Here is a 25,629-nt window from a genome sequence, read left to right as displayed (position 1 = left end):
TCAACAGTTTAATAAAAAGACTACTTGATGTAACCATCCTCAACATGTCATTTCCTTGATGGACAGCCAATCTAAACAATGGCAAATTGCAAAAACACTTGAAAGCCAATGGCTGAAGAGAGCTGGCCAAAACCCCACACTCTCCAAATACTTCTGTTTGATGTATTGATGACATGAGCTCTCATAACAGACAGTTAAAGCTATCTGTAGGAAGGCCTAAACACAACTGAAATTTCTCTGACTGGTTAGCTAGGAAACTATAACGTATCTCCTCTAACACACTGGTGGTTACCCTTTTAGTACCCCATGTCTGCACTCTGAAAGTAAACTAGAGAAATTGGTAATCAATGCCCCCACACAACTACCACCTTCATACGAAAGATGTAGAGGACCCACTGAAACTGGAATCTCTGGCTGTTCTGTTAGAATACAAAGTAAGCATATCAGGTTAAGAAGCTATCTACCAAACTTGAATATCTAGAAGTCCCAGCTTTCCCACTTGTGCAAATGCTGTGTAATCCTGCACAAGTTCATACATTCACTATGCTCTGAAGCAACCATTCTGTTTGATATCAGTGCCCTAAATTAAACAATATATATATCCAAATGCCTTTTCTCCTCCAGCCCCTCCTGCCACAGTTGGGTACTCCCAAAAACCAACAGAACACAAGCATTAAACAATAACCTTGTTTTGTTGAATTATTATTTAGTTCTGGCGTTAGCCAAGACCCTTTGCTATTTCTAAAATAATATGTATAATATACCTACCTAAAGGGGCTTTCAGACACCTCTCTTCATCCATTGGTCTGTTTTTGTGTCATTCACATTTTGCTTCTGCCAACTACATCACACAGGATGGGGCAAAGGGTCAGCCTACTTAAGTCACTAGTTAACTTCACTTTGAGTGACTGCATTTTGCTCTTTTACAAGAAGCACATCCACACAAATATAGTTTCCTTACAATGCCAGTGTTTTAGTTTTTTCTTTGTTATTTCTTTAGTGCTTCCTGATGTGACAGCAGGATGCCTTTGAAGTGATCACAGATCACATTCCAGCTTTATCGGTTCTTGCCTCCTGTAAATGCTGTTGTAAATTTCTTTTAAATGGCCTTTGTTTATCTGAATACTACTATTTAACAGCATCCCATATTGTGTTTCTTGACTCGGTGTTACCAATAAATCTTTAATAAACTTTGCCCAGGAAGAAAACCAAACTTTATCATGTTTAATTTACAGCACACTTGTAACACTTTTCCTTAAACATAGATAGGGTGTAATTTTGGTTTTGGAATACAATATTGTATACTGTGAACCATCTTTTCATCTTCATACTTTCCTTCTGTCTTTCTTTTCATCTTATTTTTCTTTCTTTCATTTATCTTTCCTATGCTTTTTTCCCCTTCTTTTTCTTCATTGCTTTCTTGCCATCCTTCTATCCTTCCTTATTTCTTTTTGCCTTCTTCTTTCCTTCTTTCTTTCCTTTCTTCTTCCTATCTTTTTTTCTTCTTTCAATCTTTTTCCTTTTATCTCTTTGACTTCTTTCTTTCTTTCTTATCTTCTTTTTCCCTTTTTCTCTCCTTCGTGCTTGCTTTCTTTCCTGTTTTCTTGGATTCTTTTCTCTTTCATTCTTTCTTTGACACCTTCTTTCCTTTTTACCTCCTTTTTTCTTTTCTTTTCTTTTTCTTTTTTTCTTTCTTTTTCTTTCCTTCTTACTTTCTTTTTGACTTCTTTCATCTTTTCTTTTTTCTTTAATTTTTCTTCTTCTCTGCTTTCTTTCATATTTATTTCCTTCTTTCCTTTCTCTCCTTCTTTCCGTCTCACTTTTTGCCTTCTTTCTTATTTTTTTGTCTCCATTCCTTCTTGTTCTTTTTCATTCCTTTTATTTTATTCTTTCTTCCTCTTATGCATTCTTTCCTTCTTTCCATTTCTTTGTATCCTTCTTCCCTCCCATATTGCCTTCTTTCTTTCCTTCCTCCTTCAGTTTTTTTCCTTCCTTCTACATATTTTTGCCTTCCCTTCATTCTTCTTGCCTTCCTGTTTTGCCTGTCTTCCCTCTATTTTGCCTTCCTTCCTTCCTCACTCATTTCTTTCTCCCCTTTCTTGCTTTCTTTCTCAAAGTAAGAGACTGCAAGACAAATTGGCTTTTTAGGTCTTTTGATTTTACTAAATTTAGCTATTACACAGTTACTTTCAGGGGTTTTCATCCAGACTTCATCCAATAGTCTATGATTGTGTCTTTCACATCTTTATTTCACGCACTCCAGCATGCATTAAGGGGCAATATACCAGCCCACTTCAGCCACTGACCGACTTAACTGTGAATTATATAATGCTGCCCTTTCACCAGAAGCACATACACACACAAAGTAGTTTTTTCAGTACCAGGGAGTACTATGGTAATGAGTACTTTTTGAGACCCAAAAAACATATATTTTTCTTTAGCCAATGTCTTTTTTTAAAAGATTTAACGAGGGCCGGCCAGCTTCCTGAACATTAACATTTTGTAAAATGTAAAAAAAAACATGTCAAAACCAAAAAAGAATTGCCAAAAGGCTGTCCGCCAATGCTGGACCTATTGGCTTTGCTAAAGCTTTTTAAAACATACATGTGTTAAAAATCTGTACTCAAACTTTTCTTACTACTTGGACTAATGTATCTAATACAAAACAGAGGCTCGAAATTACTACTTTAGTGGAGCTCAATGTGCCACAAATGTCAGCTATATCATCTTTGTCACACAAAGGTACTTTGCTCTGAATGTTGTAATAGCCAAAAGCCAAAACTGCCTTGTACAGTGTACCTCATTTGTAACAGAACGAGTTCCCAAAGCTCTGCCCAGAAGCCCGCGACCGGTGCTATTAATGGCTGAGTAGTCTTGAAATTACCTCTGGCCTCTTGAACCCACCACTATACACTGCCTGTTCCTTTATATTGCTCTTACCTGTCTCTACTCTCTCTCTTGGTGAGAGTTTTTCCTTCTTTCTCTTCCTCCTTATTTTGCATTTGTGTGTCTTTCTCTCGGTCGGTATCTGATAAGGAAAACTAAATGCCGGTCCGCAAAAATGAAGTATGGTGGGCCCCACCAGCAGCAACCTGCTCAAAATAAGCACTATCAGAGAGGGGCCAATGCAAAATAGCTATTGAATTCAACAAAAAGGCAATAAACTAAAATAGGTGAATACATCTGTAATATGTGTAGTTTAAGGGAAACAACACTTTTTACACAGATTTACCTTTGCAGTTTGTCTTTATGTAGGAATTTGAACCCCAAAACGTATCTCAAGTATAAGTTCCATGCAAGACACACTGGGACATATTTACAATAAAATGTCGGAGTGCTGAGCTCCGCCAAATTAGGCAGCGCCACGCTCCGACATTTTCAAAATACAGGTATGCGCCGTATTCACAACAATACTGTGCTCGCCTATGTTTTCCCTAGCGCTGGCACAAAAAAAGCTGTGTGGCGCCAGCGCAGGCAACATGCCGCCATCTTGCAAGGGTGCCAGCACTGCAGTGACGATTGTTTATGTCCAGGAAGGGATAACTTCCTGCACATAAACAGTCAATAACTGCAATTGTCACCTTCTATTTGTGCTGCAGAATGCAGCACACATGAAAAGAGCAAAAAACGAAGAGAAATTAATGCTTTTTCCTTGTATCGCCATTCTAATGCCTGGTGGTTCCATGGCTTTAGTTTTTGGTTCTGCCTCAGCCTTGTACATCTGGGGCAGCGTCAAAAAGTAATGGCTGTTGCAGTGGGACCCCCAAAGCAACACCCATTGCACACCCCTTTGCCGCAGAGGACGGCAGCGGAAAGGGGCATATTTACAAGGTAGCGTTAAGCCATGCAAAATGGCTAAGCACCACCTTGTAAATATGGTAAATGATGCTGCGCCTCAGGAGAGTCAAAAACGTGACGCTCCGGTGGCGGTGAGGGCATGTAAATATGCCCCACTGGCTCTTCCTTGTACCATACTGCAATCCTTAAAGATGCTCTAAACCTTCATTTTGTGTGTGAGTGATGCCATTGACATCATCAGTGTAAGGAGGTAGATTTGCCAAACAGTGGATCAATTTTCACACAACACTCTGTTTCATGAGCGATAGTAAATATGTGCCACAATTTTGAGTCTCACTGTAGAAGATAACTTTAAACTTTCAGCCTATCCTATATATTTAAAAATGCAAATATTTCATTATTATATTTATATATTTAATTATTTTTAAGTATTTATATACATTTAGCCTTTTGAGCAGCACTATCACCTCATTTCAATTAGATCAGCCAATTTTAGGCAGAAATTGGAGGAGGGAAATACCATGCTTAGCAAACTACTATATCTCCCCATCTCTGAAATAGGTAGAATACGTAATGTGAAAATGGCCATTATACCTCTTCCAATATGGGCCAATTTATGTTCCAAAATCATATTTCTAGAAATCGTAGCCTCGAATCACCACATTTATCTGAATGTTTATATACATATAGAACCGCCTGTTTGTACAAAATTTGATTTCTATTGGCTCAGATAGATTTTGTCATGCTGATTGTATATGGTAGACCTGATATTCACCTATACATCAGCAGGTGGACTAGTGTGAATTACCCAAATACTTAAAATTAAGGCTAAAAACAGTGATAGACATATGCCAAACCGCGATTTAATACTTGCAAATTCTCCCCCGTTGAACTGAACCCAAATTTAAAGCAATTATTAAATGTTGGAAAACAGTAATCTAGGACAAAATTAATGATCTTTGGTCTAATACAAATTAATTTAAACAGATGTGAGGAACACAATGTTCAATATCCTTTCTTTTTTATTCTTCAAATACGGTCTATATAAACTGAACAGCACATAACTAAAGACAGCATGCATCATCCAAAAAAACGTAAATAATAATTGACAATAAAAATTTCCCCAAAAATATTGTGTCTCAATTATATGGTTGTATGCTAGAGGCATGCATGGCTAAACCACACATGCCTCTACCATGCAACCTGAATCACGAATGTGTCTTAACCCCGCATTACTTTATCACACAATTTTGTGGTAAAGGCATGAATAGTAAAGAGGTATGTGTTGCTAAGGTCACCACTACTCCGAACCCTCCTACCCCCGCCCTAAGCTACAAACCCTCTACCTACCCTCTGGGGCCCCAAACCAGAAAACTACTGATTTCCCTTCCCCTGCCCTGAGGCCTATACCCCTGCCCCTCAACATACACTACCCCGACCCTCTGCCACCCCATGCTGCCCCTAACCCTTAACATACACTACCCTGACCCCCTCCCACCCCCACACTGTCCCAAAAACTACCCCAAACACTTCCACTGACCTTAGACCTAAAACCCTAACTCTTAATTTTAAAAACTATCTGACCCCCAGCCCAAAAAACCACCGCGCCCTCCCCTAAGCTCTAAAAACGACTTCAACTACCCATTCCCCTCCCCTACCCTGAGGCCTAAAACCCTGCTCCTCAAAATACACTACCCCAACTCCCTCCCACCCCCGCGATGTCCCTAACCCTTAACATACACTACTCAACCTCTAAAGTATACACAGCAGGTGCACTTGTATCATGGTCCTGTAATGCCATTCAGGGGGTTCTGTTGACATCATAACCGGTTGTGAGGGCAAGTGGTTTCCAAAGTTTACAAATAATTCCATAACATTTTACCTGTTATGTATTTTTGATATTGAGGATTTAGGGCACTTTTTGTGACGTACTGTGGCACAGGAACCTGCTCCATATTTATGAGGCCGCACGAAGCCACTTTTTTGGGCTTAATTTAGCCTCATAAAAATGGTTCCCTTCAATGCAGTTTTCTGCGTTAAAGGGGCGTTCCATGGGTGTTGCTGGGGGCGTTCCCTGGAACATCCATGGCTTTTTGACACTGCCCCAGATTTCCCCAGGGGAGGCACAAGGAAGGCACAACGAAGAGAAATATCTTTATTTCTCCTTGTTTTACCTTTTTCTATGTGTGCTGCATTCTGTGGCGGATATTACGTCCGCCGTATTACAAGTGCTTTATCCCTAATGCACTTGTAAAACTGTGGACAGAATAGCCTTCCCATTTGTGATGGAACATCCATCCGCCAAACTCTAATTCAAGCCCTTAATGTATTTTAAATTAAAAAATATGTATTGAATGTAGTACTATATATTAAGGCTTATTTTTATCCACTGTACTCATGCCTATGCTTCTCATTGGTTGATAATAAAATCCATAATTCACAGAGATAATACCATTTATATAAATCATGGAAAAATAATTAATGGATATGGCAGTGTACAAGGTGAACTCAGGAATTTTTGCCCACTTACTGAAATGTCCAGATTTTGCCTGAATATGTTGATCTAGTTAGAATTTCACGGATCCCTCGTCCAATGTAAAACATGAGTAGAAGGTTGCAGGGACAGTGAAAGGAAAGATGAGGGCATCACGAAGGATGAATGTCCTTGTGTGGTCCACAGAAAGTGGGAAGCAGTAGGTCTACACCTGCTAGAATAGTAACACATGTTGTAGTGAGACACTTCAGGCAGACACCTTCAGAACAGAGACTGGCAAATGTAGAGACAAGTAAAAAGGAAGATGATGAGCAAATTGAAAAGAAACACAGCATCACAACGCAACAGATATGAACAGCGTAAAGATACAGGCAGTGGGGATAAAAGTCAGAATAGGTCACAGCCTAAAACAAATATTTGCAATGCAATCGGTCTCGCCTTTGGGACCTTATATGTATTTAGCTATGCAGCACATTAGCCTGGGTGCTGGAACATCTACTGTTCTTTAACATGCAGAGAAAGTAAGCACCAAACTGCGTGACACGTCAGGTATGGGAACACATGGAGAGAAATATCGCCTTTCTGCGGGAAATGGTATAGTCCAAAGCTCTGTTTTTATTATAAAATCAGGGCCTTTGGTGGTCATATCACTGAAAATACAAGATTTTAAAAAAATATTATTGTCTACGGGTGCTCGTGGAAGACAATTTCTATGGACTGGAATCTAGAGAATGCTAAAGTGATTCTGGTATTTTACTGACCTCTACTGGTCGTTTTCTATAGAGAAAGTTAAATGGAGGCAGTCGAACAGGAAAAAAGTCCCTAAGCGGAAGCAGAAAAGTCCTAGGGCTGATTTACAGAGCCCACAAAGTACAAACATATATAATTATATACTAAAGTATATATAAGAGGTCTAGAATGCTCGACCTAAATAGTTCAGAAAAAAAAGCTAGCTTATATAGGAATGATAAGACACATTGGGAACTTAGCTACTTATGCCACCAAAGAGGATAGAGGTGTGAATATTGTGGATATTTCCAAACTATTGAATGGACAGACAAAATGAAGGGCCTGAAAAAGAGGGAAAGGGAAAAATTTCACTAAGCGCTGAAATGTGGATATCTAAATTTTTCATTTTTGTAATTGTGGACTGCAAGGCACTCCTGGAGTCTTACATATCACTAATATGTACACGAATACAACAAAAAGTCAGCACGTTGAGTTTTAGTTCAGCTGTTTTTCTTCTGTTACATTGAAGAATGTAGGTGTAGGATGAGTGAGGATCTGACAGTAATAGAGCAGTACACCGATGTATGGCTGCAATCATTCACACCCACCAGGGCCGGTCCTAGGATTTGTGGAGCACCGGCAGAACAGGAACACATGAGGCCCCACTAAGATTTCGCATCACAGGAAGCGACATGACAGGAAGAGACATCAGTCGATCATTCATTTTCTGGTATTGTTGAAGCAGTTTTGTAAGAAGCTACTTATCTATTGTGGATATCATTAAATGGCTAAATGTATAATAACCCAAATAGAATAAGTAATTTGAGGCTGCATTAAGTAGAAATGCATTACATTAATCAAACTGGATGGAAATGCTCGGCCCAGATCTTTCTAAAACTAATATGATTACTATAAATTTTAAGTATTTGTTTCTAGTTTTGTGCATGATTCAAAGTCTAAGACAAACTGTCCAAGAGCTCTTTAGTGGGACTTCAGGCGACTACCCAGCGCAACCTTTATGCCAATGAAGTTTAAAATAAGGCGTTTGGTTTTTAGTATGTTTGTGTGATTAACACAAACGGATAGATGGTAGATTGGGTGAGAGGCCGGCAAGTGCTGCAGCAAACAACAAAAAGCACAAATTGCAAAAGATTTAAAGAGGGCACAACACAAATGCCAAAAACACAGGTAGGGTGGCCAATATATTGGCAGGCAGAAGTACCAATGCCTGGAGCACACCTGCTCATTAAGTGCTAAACACAGCAGTTACACTCAACCCCCATTTTAAGATGTGCAAAGAGATGATATAACTGCAAGATATACAGAAGAGATGGCTAAAAAGGGACAACAGTTTGTAGCTAGGGAATAAAGACTGCCAAAAACTACACCGAGAGCCATTCACTAAGAAGACAAGTAGCATATTAAAGCAACAAAACAACAGCCAATTACTACAGTAGGCTATGTGCAGTTTACATCTATATGGAAAGGAAATGTATACACATCACATTGGTAGAATTTGGGAGGTGGTGCTTGACTTGCAAAATAAATCTAAAGTAATCCCAGAGATTTACAGTTTAAACATTTTGAGCCACATATTTTTAATATCTGTGAATACACTTGCCAAATTGTATAGGTGTCCAAAACCATGCTGCTCAACTTATATTTAGCCTAAGAATTAATAACGAAATTACCAGTGTGCTTAAGTAAATCCATTGCATCTTGGTCAAAGAGATAATTGAATTAAAGACTCTTGCAAGACCATTTCCATCATCCACAAGTAACTTCTGTCATGTCCAAGGCAACCTAATCAAACCCTTTTTAGTCTTCCAAACTACATTGCAAGATCTGCCTCCCTGAACCGACTGGCTGCCAACTCACATAGCCTCAATGACAAATCACTCCATATGCATTGATGTACTCTTTGGAGTGCCCCCTTACCACTCAGCTGCACCCTCCCATAGCCCACACCTCCTCTATACTCTCTCTTTTTCTCCTCACTGCATTCTAACTCTTCTTCTGAAAATGCCTTGGGCCGCAATGTCACTCCCTGAGCTTTGGGATTATTTGTTGTGAGTGGAGGCGCACATCATACTGTTCTTGCCCAGGCCAGCCCATTGTCATTCTGCACATGACAATTGGTTGGCTGGCTTGGTGAGCACAGTCAGACTCACTCTGTGCACATCAATCATAAGGCTGCAGCAGCCTTTTGGGCTGTGTACCAGTGGCCAACCTGGCCCAAGGCAGAAGCTGTTTTGAGGCATAGTAATACAAAACTCATCCCACCAGCTGGCTCCAGCCTTAGGCCCAAGGGTCAACTGTGGAATCCTATCTGGGTTGAGCCCCTTCCCTGGGCCTTGCAGCACTTACGTGTTGCAGGGTGGACTGCTGTCCATTATCACTTAGCAGAAGACTTTGCACACGCAGAGAAATCAGATGTTTGTTGGGGGGCTATTTGTCACAGAACATATTTTTTAATGTTTCAATCCATAACCTATTTCCCCCAACTCAAAATAAAGGTCTCACAATATACTTCTGCCTTTTTCCTGTTACCTAAAAACATAGTGGGATTTTTTTAGAAAAACTCAGTAAAGAGATGTCAGAAGATACTGAGACGTTGTGGCTCTTTCTGAAGGTTTTTGAGCTAAGTAATGACACAGCGTTTTTAGATTTGTTTTTTACTTTGGTAGGGATCATGGGCAGGAAAGGGTTCCGCATGAAGTATGTTAGACCTGGCACCTTGGCGTGAGTCTCCCTTCCACTTTTTTGTCGCTGTGCCTCATGTGTTTTGCTGGTGTTAGCTGCTCAGAGCACTGTGCCACTGCCAATCAGTGCCACAGTGCAAGTGCTCCCTACTTAAAATGTATATGTTGGTTGGATTCCATGATTGGTTTATTTGGTTTACTGTCAGAACCCAGTAAAGTGCACCAGGAGTGCCCAGGGCTTGTAAATACAAATGCTGCTGGTGGGCTTGCAGCACTGGTTGTGCCACCCCCAGAAGCGGCCTAGTAAAATGTGTCTAAGGTCTGCCATTGCAGAACCTGCGTGCAGTCCTGTACTGTCATGCTGATTGGGCAAGTGCACCCACTTCCCAGTCCCTAAACCTTCCCTTAACTTCATATTAGTCACCCCTATGGTAGGCACAAGGGCAGGGTGCATTGTAAGCATAAGGTAGGACAAGGCCTGATGTGTGTGGCATGTCCTAATAGTGAATTACAGCCATTTTCGTTTTCACTATTGCCAGGCTGCCTGATCCTATAGGCCAGAATGGGCTGTTGGAATTGTTACATCTTATGATCCTAACAGACCCAGGGAACATGGTAGAAAATCGAGTTTAGTATGCCTGAACTCAGAATATTAAAATACATATTTTAGTAAAGTTTATTTTAATATTCTGTGTTTGCAAATACCACTTTTGGTATTTGCTTGCTTAACAATTTCAGCCCGCCTCTGCTGTGATGTGTATCTGCCTGTCTGGTTTGTGTGAGTGACAGGGCTTGGGAAACCCAGAGGGGTAGGGCTAGGTAGCCTGGTGGTGAATAGAGAGATTGACATCCAGATGGGTGGGAGGAGTGCACCTGGACTCTGAATAGGGCTGTGCTCTGCCACCACAATGCTGGCTCCACCTCCTGTGGAGCGGCTGATGTCTCTGCCCTGCACCCTGAATAGAAAGTCAGAGTCATGTCAACAAAGTGCTCAGGAACTGTTTTGGACTGGGCAAAGGCCCCTCTACCCCAGAGGAACAAAGGAATTAGGGGTATAAGTATTGGGACCCTGCTCCCAAGAAATTAGATCCTGCTTGACAAGAAGAACCTCTGCCTGAGGAGAAGGAACTGGAAAAGCTGTAAGGAGGAGTACTGTCCCTGACCTGGGGGATTGGCCTGCAGTGGTTGCCTTGCTGCTGAAGGAGAGGAGAAAGACTACAAAAGACTTTATTTCAACTTGTGCTTAAAAAGATCTACAAGGGCTTAGAATAGAGCTTGCCTCCTGCTGAAGTCTCAGGAACAACAGACTTCCCCCTCCCCAGCTCCCCAGAGTTCTTTGGAAGTGCCTGCTGCTGTTGTTGGGCCTTCTGAGGTACTGGGTGTCGCAAGGAGCTGGAAGCGCGACTCAAGGAGGAGAAGCGTGCCGCCGTCGGAGCTGCTGTCGTCGCATCTCGTAAAGTGTGTCACCGCTGCAGCATCGCATCGAGCGGAAGCATCTCGCATCATCCAAGAAGTGTCTTGCAATGCCGAAGAAGCGTGTCGCCATCGCAGCCATCATAGCTGATGCATCGCACCGCATCGAGAGAAGAGTCTCGCATCGAGGAAGAAGCGTGTCGCCATCGCAGCCATCATAGCTGTCGCATTGCACCGCATCAAGAAAAGTGCCTCGCATCCACGGAGAAGCGTGCCGCCGTCGGAGCTGCTGTCGTCGCATCGCGTAAAGGGGTGTCACCGCTGCAACATCGCATCGAGCAGAAGCGTCTCGCAAACGTCGGTGAAGAGTGCCGCTGCCAAGGCCGCTGTCGTCGCATCACGTAAAGGGTGACGCCGCTGTAGCTGACGCATCAAGTCGAGCCTTCTCGCAACATTGGAGAAGCGTAACACATCTGGAAGATCTTCACGTCTTTATTTCTTTGCACCAAAAACTTCATCGCATCAACATCGTTGAAACACTTTTGTTGCCCTGCGTGTCACATCTAAAAGGTACATTGACTTAAAGTGTCGCATTTAAGAACTTAAGAGAACTAAGCAAAATTCTACCATCTAAAGTAACAGTATTGTATATTTTTGTCGTTTAATGGTCTTGTGGTAACTCTAGATAAAGAATCCTTATTTTTAATATAAAACCTGTGTGGTGTCCATTTGTAGTGTTGTCACTGGGTTACTGTATGTGTTCACAAATGCTTAACCTATAACGCCCTGAGATAAGCCATGTCTGCTCACGCCAAGCTACCTAGAGGGTGAGCAGGGGTTATTTAGGAGTGTACCCCCTTACCCTGACTAGAGGAAAGGTTCCCTGCTTGTCACAAGTACCTACCTGTGCCAACCAGCGAATCCGGATTCTAACAAAGTAAGATTTAATATAAAGGCCACAAGGAATAATATAGTACACAGAAAGCTGGCTGAAATTCAGCAGACACATCAAGGACGGTTAAAGACATCAATCCCTTGAGAAGGATGACACATGCATCTCAAAACGAAGACATTTTTTTACATTATTTACATAGAGAAATAAATAGTTGGGGAGAGATGCAAAGTTTTTCAGAAGGTTCAACCTACTTAGCAGCACATCTGGTTCAAAAATATTTTAGCTCTTCTCTAGACTATTACTTATTTGCTGAATCTGCCCATTTACATCCACCTTTCCACTCCCTACTCTGCTTTTCAACTCATCACTCAGTCAGACTATTACCTACTCGTTCTGGTTCCACTTCTCCTATATCCACCTTAGCCCTGCATTATATCCTCCTCACTTCCCATCTCTCCCCAAGTATCTTACCTTCTTTCTCTGATTCCACGACTCTTGCATCCACCTTACTCCTCAATGCTCTACTCTTTACCTTATCTTTCCTCCTAGCCTCTCACTGTCTCTTACTGGTCCTGCCCCTCTTGCATCCACATCCATCTCCCTTCTCTGCCATACTCTTCACCTCTCATCACTCCACTCAGCCTTTCATCTACTCTCCCATCCATGTACTGCCCTTCACCTCTCATCTCTTCCTCCAGTCTAATACACGTTTTTGTTGGTCTGTCTCCTTTATATCCTTCTCTTACCTTTTACACCCCCAGCATCTTATCTTGTCTCACTGTTTCTGCTTCTCTTACTTCCAACTCTTCCTTTAATGCATGCTCAACACTACACCTGCTCTCTCCCATGTATTTTACCTTTCTTATGGATTCTGTCCCTATTACAAACACCTCTTACCTCCCTGCAGTACATGGCACTTCTTCTCTCTTCCCAGTCTCTTACTTTCTCTAGTTGGTTCTACCCCTTTAACATGTTCCTCTCCACTACCTCTCTCCACAAGCTTCTTACCTGCTCTTGGAAGTCCGGCCCTCTTACATCAACCTCTCACCTTTCCCTCTCCCTACCTCTTAATTTCTACTGTTCGTTCTGCCTCTCTTATATGTTCCTCTTCCATCCATGCACTACTTTTCACCTTTCATCTATCCTTCCACCTTCAACATTTCTCTCTGGCTCTGCCCCTCTTATATCCACATCTCTTCACCATGCTTTAAACTTTATGTTTCATCTCTCTTCTCCCTCTACCCTCTTTTTGAAGGTTCTGCTTCACACTTTCACAGTAGGCATTGTGGCCTATTGGCTACAGCTGTCCACAATGGATCAGCCAGGCTTGAATAATGGCCTTGGCTCAGCATCATTTGAATCCAGGCAAATCTCCCTGTGCCAGTGAAAAAATATTTAACATACTCTGAGCTAGATTTATTAAACTTTCATGCAACACAACAGGGCAAGACACCTTGCTGCGCTGTGAGAAAGGGATAGGGCAGAAATGTGCCAAATTTACCATTAGATGGCGCATTCCTTTCCTTGCTTTGGTGCACAATGTGTTGCCTTGCACCAATGCAGGCACACTTGCGCCACACCTTCCTCCAGAAAAACAATCCTCTGAGGCTCTTTCCTCTGTCTATCTTTTCTGCATGATGCGGTACACATAGAAAGAGGAAAAACGAGGAGAAATAAAGATATTTTTTATGTCTCCCCTGGGAAATGGTAGCATTTTGATGCATTCCCTGGTCTAGCACTAATGGTAAATCTGGAAGTATGCCAAAAACCATGCTTGGATGAATAGGAACACCCACGCTCCACCCATGGAATGCCTGCATGGGGCAGAGTAACACAAGGCAGCAACCTGTGCTCACTTGCGTCACAGCAGATTTACCAAGCACTGCAAGGACATGCAAGGTGGCCTTACGTTGCTTGGTAAATCTGACTTTAGTTTTGAGTAATCCTTGCATTACCTTGCATGACGCAAATGCAACGCAGCACTATCATAAATCTGGTCCTCTGTGTCTTTTGTGATGCACCTTTATGTTCATGGGTTAGTGTTGCGCTATATAAAGCTGCCAAGAATACAATGTGGAGAGGATGTGGCCTCACAGCTAGGGCGGTCAAACTTGAAGCCGGGGACCCGGGTTTGAGTCTTGGCAGGGATGCTCAACATCCTGTGATTCTGCGAAAATCACTTAATCTCCCCATGCCAATTTTTTTACAAAATGAATGTGTTTGTCTGTAATGCAACTGGTGCTCATGTAAAGCGCTCTGATACCTACGGGTCTAGTTTGCGCTATATAAAAAAAAAACTCCAATGTGGGCCCTGCCTTTCACATTCACTCTAGACTTATCTCCAAGAACTAAAGCGGAAGCCCTCATCTTTAATGCCATAAGGAGATACGCATCTAGTGTCTGAATTGAACAGTGACAAACCAAATGAAAAGCCTAGGATCCATCAAGGCTTTCCTGCTTGACCAAATTGGCATTATTTCACAAATCTGTTTTGTTCATTATCACACAGCAGAGCTCTTTCAAATATGTGTGCAGACACCTCTTGTGTTTGATGCATATATAATTTTGCTCCATGTTTACTAAACATTTAGCCCTCATATATGGTACGCATAAAACTGTGACGTGCCTCTTAGTTCGCTAATACCAATATAATCAGAGGGGGCAGTGATGTTATGTTATACTAGTTTGTAAAGCACATGCAAGACCCCAGAAGGGCATCCCAGCACTAACCTGTTATTACTGTGACACCACATAACAGAACAAAAGGCTATGCTGCAAACAGCCAAGTCTTCAATTGCTTTCTGAACCAGAGATGACTGAATGTTTTCTGTAGGTGTATAGGTAAATTGTTCCATAACATCGGTGCCATCTATCAAAAGGAACATCCTCTCTTCTTAGCCAAATTAAAGAGAGGTATCACCATCAAATTAGAGTCTGCAGATCTTAAGGCCCTAGTGTGGTTATAGGGTTGAGGCAAGGATGACAAACTAGATGAGCCCTGCTTATTCAAAATCCAGTGAGCCACACACAAAGCCTTAAACTGGTGCGTATCTCTACCGGAAGCCACTGCAGCTTGCAGAGTAGCTGAGAGTCTGAGCAGAATTTTGGCAGTGTCGTGTCTTGGGCCCTAGGCCCACATGCTGGGATAAGGACCACACGGACACAGTAGTATGTTACTGAAACTGGCCTCGAGCATGTGCACCCGGGCCCTTTTATTAACAGGCTCACGTCACTCGTGACGCCTGTGATGAATGGGTGTCAGGTGCATGTGTGTCCAGCCCTAAAGGGAGTGGCTGGAAAGACCAGTGCCTGCTGAGATACTAGAACGTGTCCAGCAGGACACAACAGGCAGGTGGAATAATAATCCCACCACCACGTTCTGAACAATCTACAGCCTGTTTCCACATGCCTGGTGGCCCCCAAAGACAGGATGTTACAGTAATAAAGGACTGGATGGCCATTCTCCGAACCTGAGGATGGAAGAAGCAAATAATAGTTTCAAGGCTTCCCAGGGTGCCGAAGCATACAGAAGATAATACTTTGACTTGTGACTTGAAAGATAATGAGTCGTCGGACCAAACGCCCAAGTATTTAACAGCAGATTTGGACTCAGTGGAGACCCTAACTCATTATCCCACCAGTGATCTTCCCGATCTTACGAGTGTTTCCCAAGCAAAAGTATCTCAGTTTTGTTGGCATTCAACCTCAAATAATTAGCATCTAATCGGCAAATGTTTGTCAGTTCACGTTTAAAACCTCCCACTTCTACTGTCTATTGTAATGTGGTGTGGTTCTTTCTTTCTTTCCACACCATCCATACCTGGCACCTGCCCTGACACCCATGAACCTGATTATGGCAGCTCACCAAGCCAGCAGTTTATCCCTACCTTTTGAGACAGTGGAAATGCCACAAACAGCGCTAAGTACTGAAGGAAGAGCCTGCTTTCTCTCCAGCAAGGACAGGTCTGGACTGGCAATACCAGGTATTGGGCATTTCCCTGGGAGGCTGGAAGGGTTCAGCCAGTTTAGCAGCAGTACTGCAATATCAGCCCACAGTAACAAAAGCTGCAGTGCTTCACACTTGCCCCCCCTCACCTAAAGTGGAGCAAGGAGATACTCACAAGGGGGCAGATTTACAAGCCCCTTGCGCCGCTTTTGCATCACTTTTCTCATCTTAAAAATGGCGCAAAAGTGGCGCAAGGGCCTTGTAAATCTGCCCCTAGATAGTCTAATAAATTTATGCACAAATTTTCTCATTTTGAGGAAAATGTCTGCTGGTACAGTACGGCAACACTCAAAGCAGCAGCCACCCAGGGGAAATACGGTTTGCAGTGAAGTCGGGCTGTACAGGATGGGAGTAGCTGTTACACTACCCCCAACACGGAGGGGCCATGAAGATTGTAGAGAGGGTTTGCTGGACGGATTTTAAATACCATCACAAGAACCGAAAGGCGACAAATGTGTGAATTTGAGGTCATCTGAAAACCATGGGATGGTGAGAAATGAAGAACTAGGGGGCATATTATCAAGAAACGGCATTAAAATTATCGGCGCTTTAGCGTCAGAAAACTGCCGCTAAAGCGGCGATAAAGGGCTTGATAATATGCCCTTGAGAATTCCCATAGAAGCCCATGTTCTGGTGTCAACATGGGCTTCTATTAGAATTCTCTGCGGCATATTATCGAGCCCATTATCGCCGCTTTAGCGGCAGTTTTCTGCCGCTAAAGTGGCGATAATGTTAACGCTGTGCTTGATAATATGCCCCTAGATGAAGGTGCATAAAAAAGGAAGGATGGCGGGCTCCTTTCAGGATGTGCTGCTACAGAATTTCATGATTTCCCAGTGATAATTGAACCCCAGAAAGTGGCTGTGCCGATATGAATGACTTATTAAATTAATTAGAACGCATAAATGATGATGTATTCCAATTTGGGCAAAGCAATGGAGTTTTTGCGCGCTGTAGGAAATATGGCAGTGTTTTGGAAGTCATCATTCACTTATATTTGTCATTTTTTTAACCATAGGAGGACATCAGTATATTAATAAAATTGATTAGAAAACCATTGAAAGAAGGTGTTTTGTGTAATCTAGCAGTCTGGTAGAGACTGATTATACAACAGCTTTTTGGTTTAGAGAAAATATACTTGACAAAAAGTCAAAAACCATGAGGAATTAGGACAAACAATGATGCACTCCCATGATGTGAGAAATATTGAAAAGTCGACATTTTTTTTAGTCAGATAATAATTGTGTACTCTGTGGTTCTATATAACAGATAGAAAATAGTGAAAAATAGGGTATTTATAATATTGATAGGTTACTATGCACTTTTACCCCTTTGCTCTGGTCTCTGCACCGTTTATGACATCATAGTTTATATTGTATATAATTGTAGCAGGAAGGAGTATGTAAAATAGGTATAGAGAGACTTTTTAGTTTTAATGCCCATCACGGGAAAATATGATGGTAAAACAAGTATATGAGTTATTTTGGAAAGCCTATACTTACTAGCAGGATCTATTCAGTACACTTGACCTGAAGAAGTGCAATATGTGAAAGGAAGAAACATGTTGGCCACTTCTATTTGATCATGCCAAGAAAAAAATATGAAAGCTATTTGTTTGCTTGAATGCGATAAAATAGCTGTGAAGGGCAATTACGCTTTGGGATTACATGATTGATCACAAAACTTTCCAATTTTCATACATCAGTATGCATCTCAAATCCTAAAGTTACCTCAATATGTAAGGTATGTATTTAATAGTATGACAAACTACTGTTTGAAGCTTTATGTCTATAGGTCGCTGTATCCAAGAACTCTGCAATATATGGCTATATATTTTTTTTTGTCTGCATGAAAAACATATAATAGTTGTTTTACCTTAAATAATTGCCTATCATAGGTGCTGCAATGAAATCAACAGTCGAAATCTCTTCAGTGTGTCTCAAATCTGCAATTCTCTATTTTCTTAGGGCGAGTTGGATTCTGCGTTGAAAAGTGCAGGTAGAAAGCTTGTATTCGTAAACTACTCCTCTCCGAAATGCGGACTGTGCAAGGGGACAGACAGATTAATTCAAGTAAGTACAAACACCATTTTATGGCTTGTCTATGACAGGCTGGCTTTCGAAGTTTAAGAGCATGTCAGTAGTTTCATTTCCCTGTGGAATAAAGTTCGTACAAACTGTTGCATTTTTTTGGTCATAGTTCAGAGAGCTTCTTTTTGTTGTGAAATCGATCCGAGAATAACCCATGAATTGTAATATTTCTGTCAGAATGCCGCGTTTTTTCACTGAAACTGGGATCCGAGGCGCTGACAAACAATCACATGCTGTATAAAATAGGTTTCCTATGTCTGAGGAGCAACAGGACCAAAACTTATAAGAATATTTATGGTGGGTGTACCTTGATGCACCTGAGCTCTCGGCTCTCGTGGGAGCTTTGGCATTTTGTGCTTAAAAGAGATGTAAACTATAAAGTGAAGGCACAGCGACAGCAATAATGCGAAAGAAAAGACCAATGACAGCATTTAAAGATCTGAAAAACAATCAACAAGATATGTTTAGTAGGAGTATAGTCACTGCCCCACATAGCGAAGTCTTCCCACTGGCTTGTTGAATGGCACCATGGGATAACTCTGAGAGCCTGATTATGATGTTGATGGGACCGTCCCCGAGCCCCACGACATCCAGCATAACGGTCCGACCGCTGCCTTATGATCCGGTCGGTTGGACCGCAGTGGTCGGAGGGACAGACCGACGCTTCAGACAGGCTGAAGGATCTCGTCGGGGCGTCGGTTGGATTGTAATCCCCACAATGAAGACAGTGCCTGTGCAGTCACTGCAGTAGGGATTATGATGTCCCTTTCCGCCAGCCTTTCCAGAGCGGTCCAAACACCATGGAAAGGCTGTCGGAAAAGACTTTGTGGGCCCCTAGCAGGGTCCTCGTCCCCAGTCGGCCTCTTCTATGTGGCCCTGGGGGCACCTGTGGTGCCCTCACGAACATCCATGTACCGTGTGTCAGGCACCACATGATGCAAGGCACACGGTGCATGGATGTTTGGAAAATGCTCTTTACAATTGCAGATTGTGCAGCAGCCTTTTTCCTGGGTGGCTGCTCAAGCCGCAATGGTAAACAGCATTTTACGACGGCCATCGTAATGAAGCCCAACGTGTAGTTCAGGCACACATATTGATATTCCTTTGATAAAGCCACTTATCTACTTGCTTTCTGTGACAATGATTCTGATTCGCCAGAAAGAAGATCAGGTGAAACCTGCCTTGTGAAGTCCTTGCACTCCCACTGAGGTTTAGACTCAAATTCAAGGTTCTGACTACAACTCACAATTCATAATAGTACAAAAATGTCATCGCCCTTAAAAACACCAGTCATACTCTTATGTTCAACCAGTTCTGATCTGACTAAAAATGAAAACTTCAAAAGGTTAAATCATGCAGATGGATTCCATGGAGTATAGGGACGAAAGACAGAACCCAACCAGGTGAGCTTCATACAACGCCTAAATGCAGAGCTGTTCACAGATTCTGCAAACAGCAAGGTGGCAAAAAAGAAAATCTATATAAAGGAGCTTGAGTTGCATCATATCGGTCTCTAACCTTTTTTGCCAACTTCCCGAATCTACCTGTGCCCCCCGGTGTTCCAAATTAAAGGCAAGGGGGCCCTGTAGCACTATGTGAAAAAATCCCACAATGTCTGTTATCAAATAATAATAATAATAACAAGTAGTTTATAAAGCGCATGGCTACTTCAACAGAATTGTCCCAGCGCTGACACCGTCTAACTTCCAATGTGAGCAGGAGGCTTAAAGAGAGAACTGGGAACTACCTGAGGAGCGAGGTTTAAAGAATTTTCCGAAAGGAAAGCTCTGTCTTAGCCTTCCAGTCATCCAGTGGAAGAGAGTTCAACAACTTGGAGGCAAGAAAATTAAAAGAACTGCCCCCAATTCATACTTTCTTTAAAGTGAGAACCACTGCTAACAAAGACCCTAAGGACCTCAAACACCTTGAAGGAAGGTAGGATTTGATAAAGTGATGGAGATAGCTACCACCAGCTTTATTAAAGGCGCTATAAAAGTAGCAGAGGGTTTTGAAAGGCATGGTTTCTTAGTGCAAAGCTAGTGCAATTTTTTGCAGGGCAGAGCCCATCGAAGCCTATCTGGTAAGGTTCAATAATAGATGAGCTGTGGTGTTCTGTATGCGTTAGAGCCTGCTAAGACATGACTGGGAGGCTCTCAAATATAGGACATTACAGGAATCCAGCCGTGAGATGACTAAGGCCCTGGATTACTGTTTTCCTCGCAGCTTCAGGTAGAGGTCCAATATTCTTTTTTAGAGACTTTAACATCCCAAAACACTTTTAGGCTAGTGCCGTAATCTGGCTGTCAAACGTCTGGCTCACATTAAACAGGATGCCACAGTTCTTGACAATGGGCTTCGGCTCCAGAAGGGAGCCAACCAATGGCGGCCACCAGTCGGGAGTCCAGATAGAAACCTGATCCCCCCAGAATAAGGACCTCAATTGTGCCAGCATTTAATTTCAAAGGTTCGCAGTGTAAAGACGCAGGGGCCATGGTGAAGCTGCACTTTATGGGACTGGATTTGTTGGTGTCCCAAGCGGGCACTGGCAGCCCTTCGGACACTGCGGATTTACCACAGATTCAAACTAGTCACAAAAGAGGAATTTAGTTCCATCTTGAAGCTAAATTATTCTTACTCTTCTCAAACCAAAGAAGCAGTGACTTTCCTACATAAAAATATTTTCCTCGCTCTTCAAGAAATCACCTAGCCCTTGTCCTGAGGAGAACCCATAAAGGTATTAGGGTTTGAAATGCATAGACCACGACCAATGGGGTGTACTTCCAGAACGTAGATCATTATGGAGGACAAAAAATTAAGTTTCAGTGAAAACGAAAAACAATTTCATGAAATCCATATTAGATAGCTTGGACACCCATACTCTACACCGAGAGCGTCTGTTGTTAATTTATCGCTCTGGCTCCCCAATTGTATTACTGGTTGAACATTGAATATCACATGTTTTTTCTTGTTTTTTTGTTGATGCTTTAAGATTTGTTTGTCACAATGAACACAAAGTTTTTTAAAAATGTGGGGGCATATCAACAACGAGGTGTTAAAAAATTATCGCCGCTTTTGCGTCCGTTTTCGGACGAAAAGCGGCGATAATTTTATCGCCTAATCAGCAAGGTCACGCTATCGCGTGAAACCTTGCATTAGTGCCTGTATTCTGAACGCCCAGCTTTGCATCTCTAATGAGATGCAAAGTGGGCGTTCCTCCCCAGAATAACGGAAGAAATGTCGCTTAGCGACATTTCTCCTATTATCAAGCCCCATGCTAAGAAGCATAGCGGCAAGAAAAGTAGCGATAACCTCTGTTATCGCTACTTTCCTTACGCCTGCTTCAAGACTGACTTAGCCATGATATCCTATGTTAGGTGGATATCATGGCTAAGTATGCCTTGCCCTATCATCAAGCTATCGCCAAACTTTGTGAGATTATCACTGGATTTCCAGCGATAATCTCACGTTTGGCAGTTAGCACTTGGAATTCTATTGCTTTTGAGATAAGCGTTGCTAATAGCACGCTATCTCAGCGATAAAATTCCATGTTAGCAGGCGATAATTATCCTAGCGCTGAGTGCGCTTAGCGATAATTATCGCCGGTCCTTGATGATATGCCCCGTGGACATTTCATAATTTAAAGTTGGTATCTCTCTCTTACGTGAAATGATAATGAATTTTAAAAAGTGATATGAGCATTTGTAAAATATAACCAGGGGTCATGTTTATTGAGTAAAAATGATCTTCACAAAAAAGTAAAAATGTTAAAATCACGCAGCCACCTTTTGATGTTTCGTGTTTATAGCATTTAATTTCAGGCAGTTGAAGTCCATCCAGGGAGCCACCTCAGACAGGAAAGTCCTCAGTGAGGCAACAGCAGCATTTTGAGTCAGGGTGACAATGATCTGATTATATTAAGGCAATGAATGATTCCCATCCATGTAGTGTTATTGTCATTGGTGGTAAACACGACTGCTGTAAAAAAATTCATTTCAATAAGGTAGGTAAGAATGTCATTACGCATTTTATGTCTCTAAGATTAGCAGGGTAAAACATGTTTTAAAGTTTTTACTCTGTTTACATTAGTTAACAATGAATATTATTTATCTAGTTTTGTATGTCATCTCCTTAGTCTGATTTTTATGGAACTTTTTTAAAATAGATTAGATAGCTATGCATCATGAAAAGCAATTTTGTTGAAAAGGTTTTAGACCCACACCCACTTTAGCAAGAGGAAACCCCCCTTTTCATCTCCACTGGTGATGGTGAACCTTCCTCACATTACGAAACATCTAGGTTTAGATTTCCAAACATTTTGCCCTGGGTTTGCACCACAATAGTGACATAACCTTGTGGATAATTCTTTTTTGTTTACTTTTCAGAGAAAAACTTGTTTTGCGCTGGAAAGTTGCCTGAAAGCATTACTCTGCATCAAGGGGCATTCCATGAGTGGTAAATGGGTGTTCCCATGCAATCACCTATTGGTCTTGACGCAAAACCCTGGGGCATATTTACAAAAAAATGGTGCAGCACGGTTCTAAAGTTCTGGGGTCTGAGCCCCAATATTTATACTCAAAATTCCTTTGTTCTCCTAGGCAGGGAGTGTCTGTGCTTAGTCCAAACCAGTTCTGTCCTCTCTGGCCCAGCTTCCTGGCAGGAGGTGGAGACAGCATTCTCCAAAGCAGACAAGGTCTATTCAGGTGTAAGGGAAATCTCCCCCCACCACTCCAAATGCAGACCGAGCCTTTTCAGGTGTCAGTGAAAACTCCTCCCACTACTCTGAATGCAGCCCAGGTTTATTCAACCCAACCCTGACTCATTCAGGAAAGGCAGGACCCACATCAACCCTATCCCTGGTGGCCGTCTGAGAGAATGCACCTCCCCTACACCTGTCACTCTAAAGCCAAACAGTCAATACACAAACCAGCAAAGGCACATAGAATGGCTTAGAAAGAAAATACTTACTTTCTAAAAGTGGTATTTTCAAACACAGAACATAAAAATCGTCTTTACTAAAAGTTGCATTTTTACATTCTTAGTTCAGGCATACTGAACTTTACCTTCCTATCTTGTCCCAATAGAAAGTTATATTTATAAGATGTTATAAAAGAAGTCCCATTCTACCCTATGAAACAGAGAACCTTTCCATAGTGAAAAAAGAAATGCACTGTAATTCACTACCAGGACATGTCACACACGCCAGTACATGTCCTACCTTTAACATACACAGCACCCTGCCCACAGGGGTACCTTGAGCTGCCCTTAGGGGTGACTTATATGTACAAAACGGGAAGATGAGGGCCTGACAGTGGGTGCACTTGCCAAGTCGACATGGCAGTTACAAACTGCGACCGAAGTTTAGAAAGTGTTAAGTGGAATGGCTGGCATCTCACAAAAAGTGAGGACATCCTTTGTATCTCTGAGGTAAGAGGTAGATGTTTGGACAATTGGTCTTAGAAACCAAGAATTGAACCTATGCCCGACACAATAGGTCTTCCTGGTGGGGGCATTCTGTTTTTATGAATCTTGGAGAGGGTGTAGAACCTTGGAGTGCGGGGATTTTCACACACCAGGAAATCCGCTTCTTGTTTAGTGATCCAGTCAATGGTTCAGCCTTCGTTAACTAATCCCTTGATTCTACTGATGAGCCTTGGTGGTGGGTCGCTGTCGTACACCTCGTAGCTGTGTTCGTCTGATAACAGTCGGGCGCGTTCTGTATGGTACATCTCTTTATCCATGATGACAATGGCCCCACCCTTGTCAGCTGGTTTAATAACAAGTTCGGCATTCTCTTTAAGATCCGTAAGTGCTCTTCTTTCACCTCTCATAAGGTTCTGAAATCCTTTATTACTAAGGCAGTCTATTTGATCTATCTCTTTTAGTACTACCTGTTCAAAGGCCAGCACGTGGCAAGGGATAGATTGCATAGGTGGTGAGAAAGTGGATTTCTTTCTCAGTCCTGTATTTCGTATTTCCTGTGAACAGGATTCCGTGTCTCCAAAGAAACTTTCCAATTTCATCTTCCTGAAGAAATGGGAAAGTTCGATGTGAAGGGCAAAAAGGTCATTCCTAGGTGTAGGCACAAATCCTAACCCTTTGGAAAGGACAGTCTTCTTCCGGAGTGGGGGTGTGGCTACTTAGGTTTACTATGTTGCTGGGTCTCTGCTCGTGGTCAGTCCCTGGTCTCCCCCTTGCTCCGTGTGACCACTATGTTGGGTGCTCATTCTTCCCAGTGAACTCTTGTTTGTTGTCTTGCTTGTTTTTGCCTTCCTCTTTCCCTGCCCCTGCTCCTGTATAAAAAAGGCTGGGGGCCTTGTTGGAATGGGAACCCAGGTGGATAACAGGGTTGTTGCCAATAGCCATATGGGTGCATAAGTGAACGCATCGGTTGTTGTTGATAGTTCGGAAAGTGTTGTACCTGTGGGCATCTCATGCCTTCGTCACCACTACTGTCACTGCCACTCCTTTCTTTCCCGGAGCTGAGGTCCAGTCCTGCGGGGTCGGTCTGAATCTCTGCTGCCTCCTTCCAGTGGTTTGTAGTTGAAATTTATCGTAATGCTCATCTGTGATATATGGATACGTTGTTTCATGACTACATTTTTGGACATCCTTTTTGAGTTTAGTGAGTTTAGACTGTGTAAGGTAATCCTTGTACTGGGACTGGTCCTTGTTGATTTCCTCGAGTTTCTTTTTGAAGACGGAAATATGCACAGTTGTCTTTAGTCTGCACTCACTCTGCTGAATTTCCACAAGTAGTGCATCATCTAGTTTTCTTGCTGTGTTGATTATTAACACCAACCAGTCTTTGGTGCATTTCCATGCGATACACGATCAGTTTGTTCAAAATTCTTTGTTGTTCACAAAAAGTCTTGATTCATTGGTAACAATTAGGCCTCTGGGTGCTGTGTTCTTCCGGAGGTGTTCTGTCATGAATGCCCCATGTAAAGCTGTTCGGATCTGTTCTTTCTTATTCGCTGAAAGGGCATTCCATTCATCTGAGTTTTTAACCGTCTGGGCTACCACTGTTTCTGCCAGCAGAGATGGTGCCTACAGTATTTCCGCTATTGTTGCTTTGTCAAATGTGAGTTCATTATTTGATTGCATAGTTGGTGATGAGGTAAAAGACGTTTCACACCAGTACGGCAGATTTTTTATTTTGTTGGGTAAATATCCCTTGTATTCAAGATACCCTGATGTTTGGCTGGTAATGCCACTTATTCAGATTGAAAAATACCCCTAATGTGTTCCCACAGCTATCAGCGAAACAAATCATGCAACACAAGATCCCTGGTCACTCCCAGGGGAGGGAACTAGAGGCACAGGTTATTTAAGGTGAGTTGACCTCCATACTGATATGTGTACACAAAAGAAGCTACCCTGAGTTTCTAGAGTGTGAAGTGGAATGCCTGGCATCTCACAAAAAGTGAAGGACTGTCCTCACACACCACCAGGTGTCAAGCTTCATCATTGGCAGTCCTCACTCTCTAAAAACTTTGTTTGAT

The 25,629-nt window shown here is 42.3% G+C and overlaps 1 protein-coding gene across 1 annotated transcript in view; it reads left to right on the top strand.

Moving 5' to 3' along the window:
- The window catches only part of LOC146862127 (thioredoxin-like), a 64,869-nt gene that overhangs the window by 19,154 nt on the left and 20,086 nt on the right, over nucleotides 1–25,629 (top strand). The window contains exon 2 of the mRNA XM_085641317.1: nucleotides 18,005–18,109. Coding sequence (XP_085497443.1) covers nucleotides 18,005–18,109 — 105 coding nt within the window. The remainder of the gene's footprint in view (nucleotides 1–18,004; nucleotides 18,110–25,629) is intronic.

The sequence above is a fragment of the Triturus cristatus genome, chromosome 2_2 (assembly GCF_964204655.1).
Source record: "Triturus cristatus chromosome 2_2, aTriCri1.1, whole genome shotgun sequence".
Classification (NCBI taxonomy): domain Eukaryota; kingdom Metazoa; phylum Chordata; class Amphibia; order Caudata; family Salamandridae; genus Triturus; species Triturus cristatus.
The sequence above is the reverse complement of the archived record's forward strand: the minus strand, read 5'-3'. Positions and strand labels throughout refer to the sequence as shown.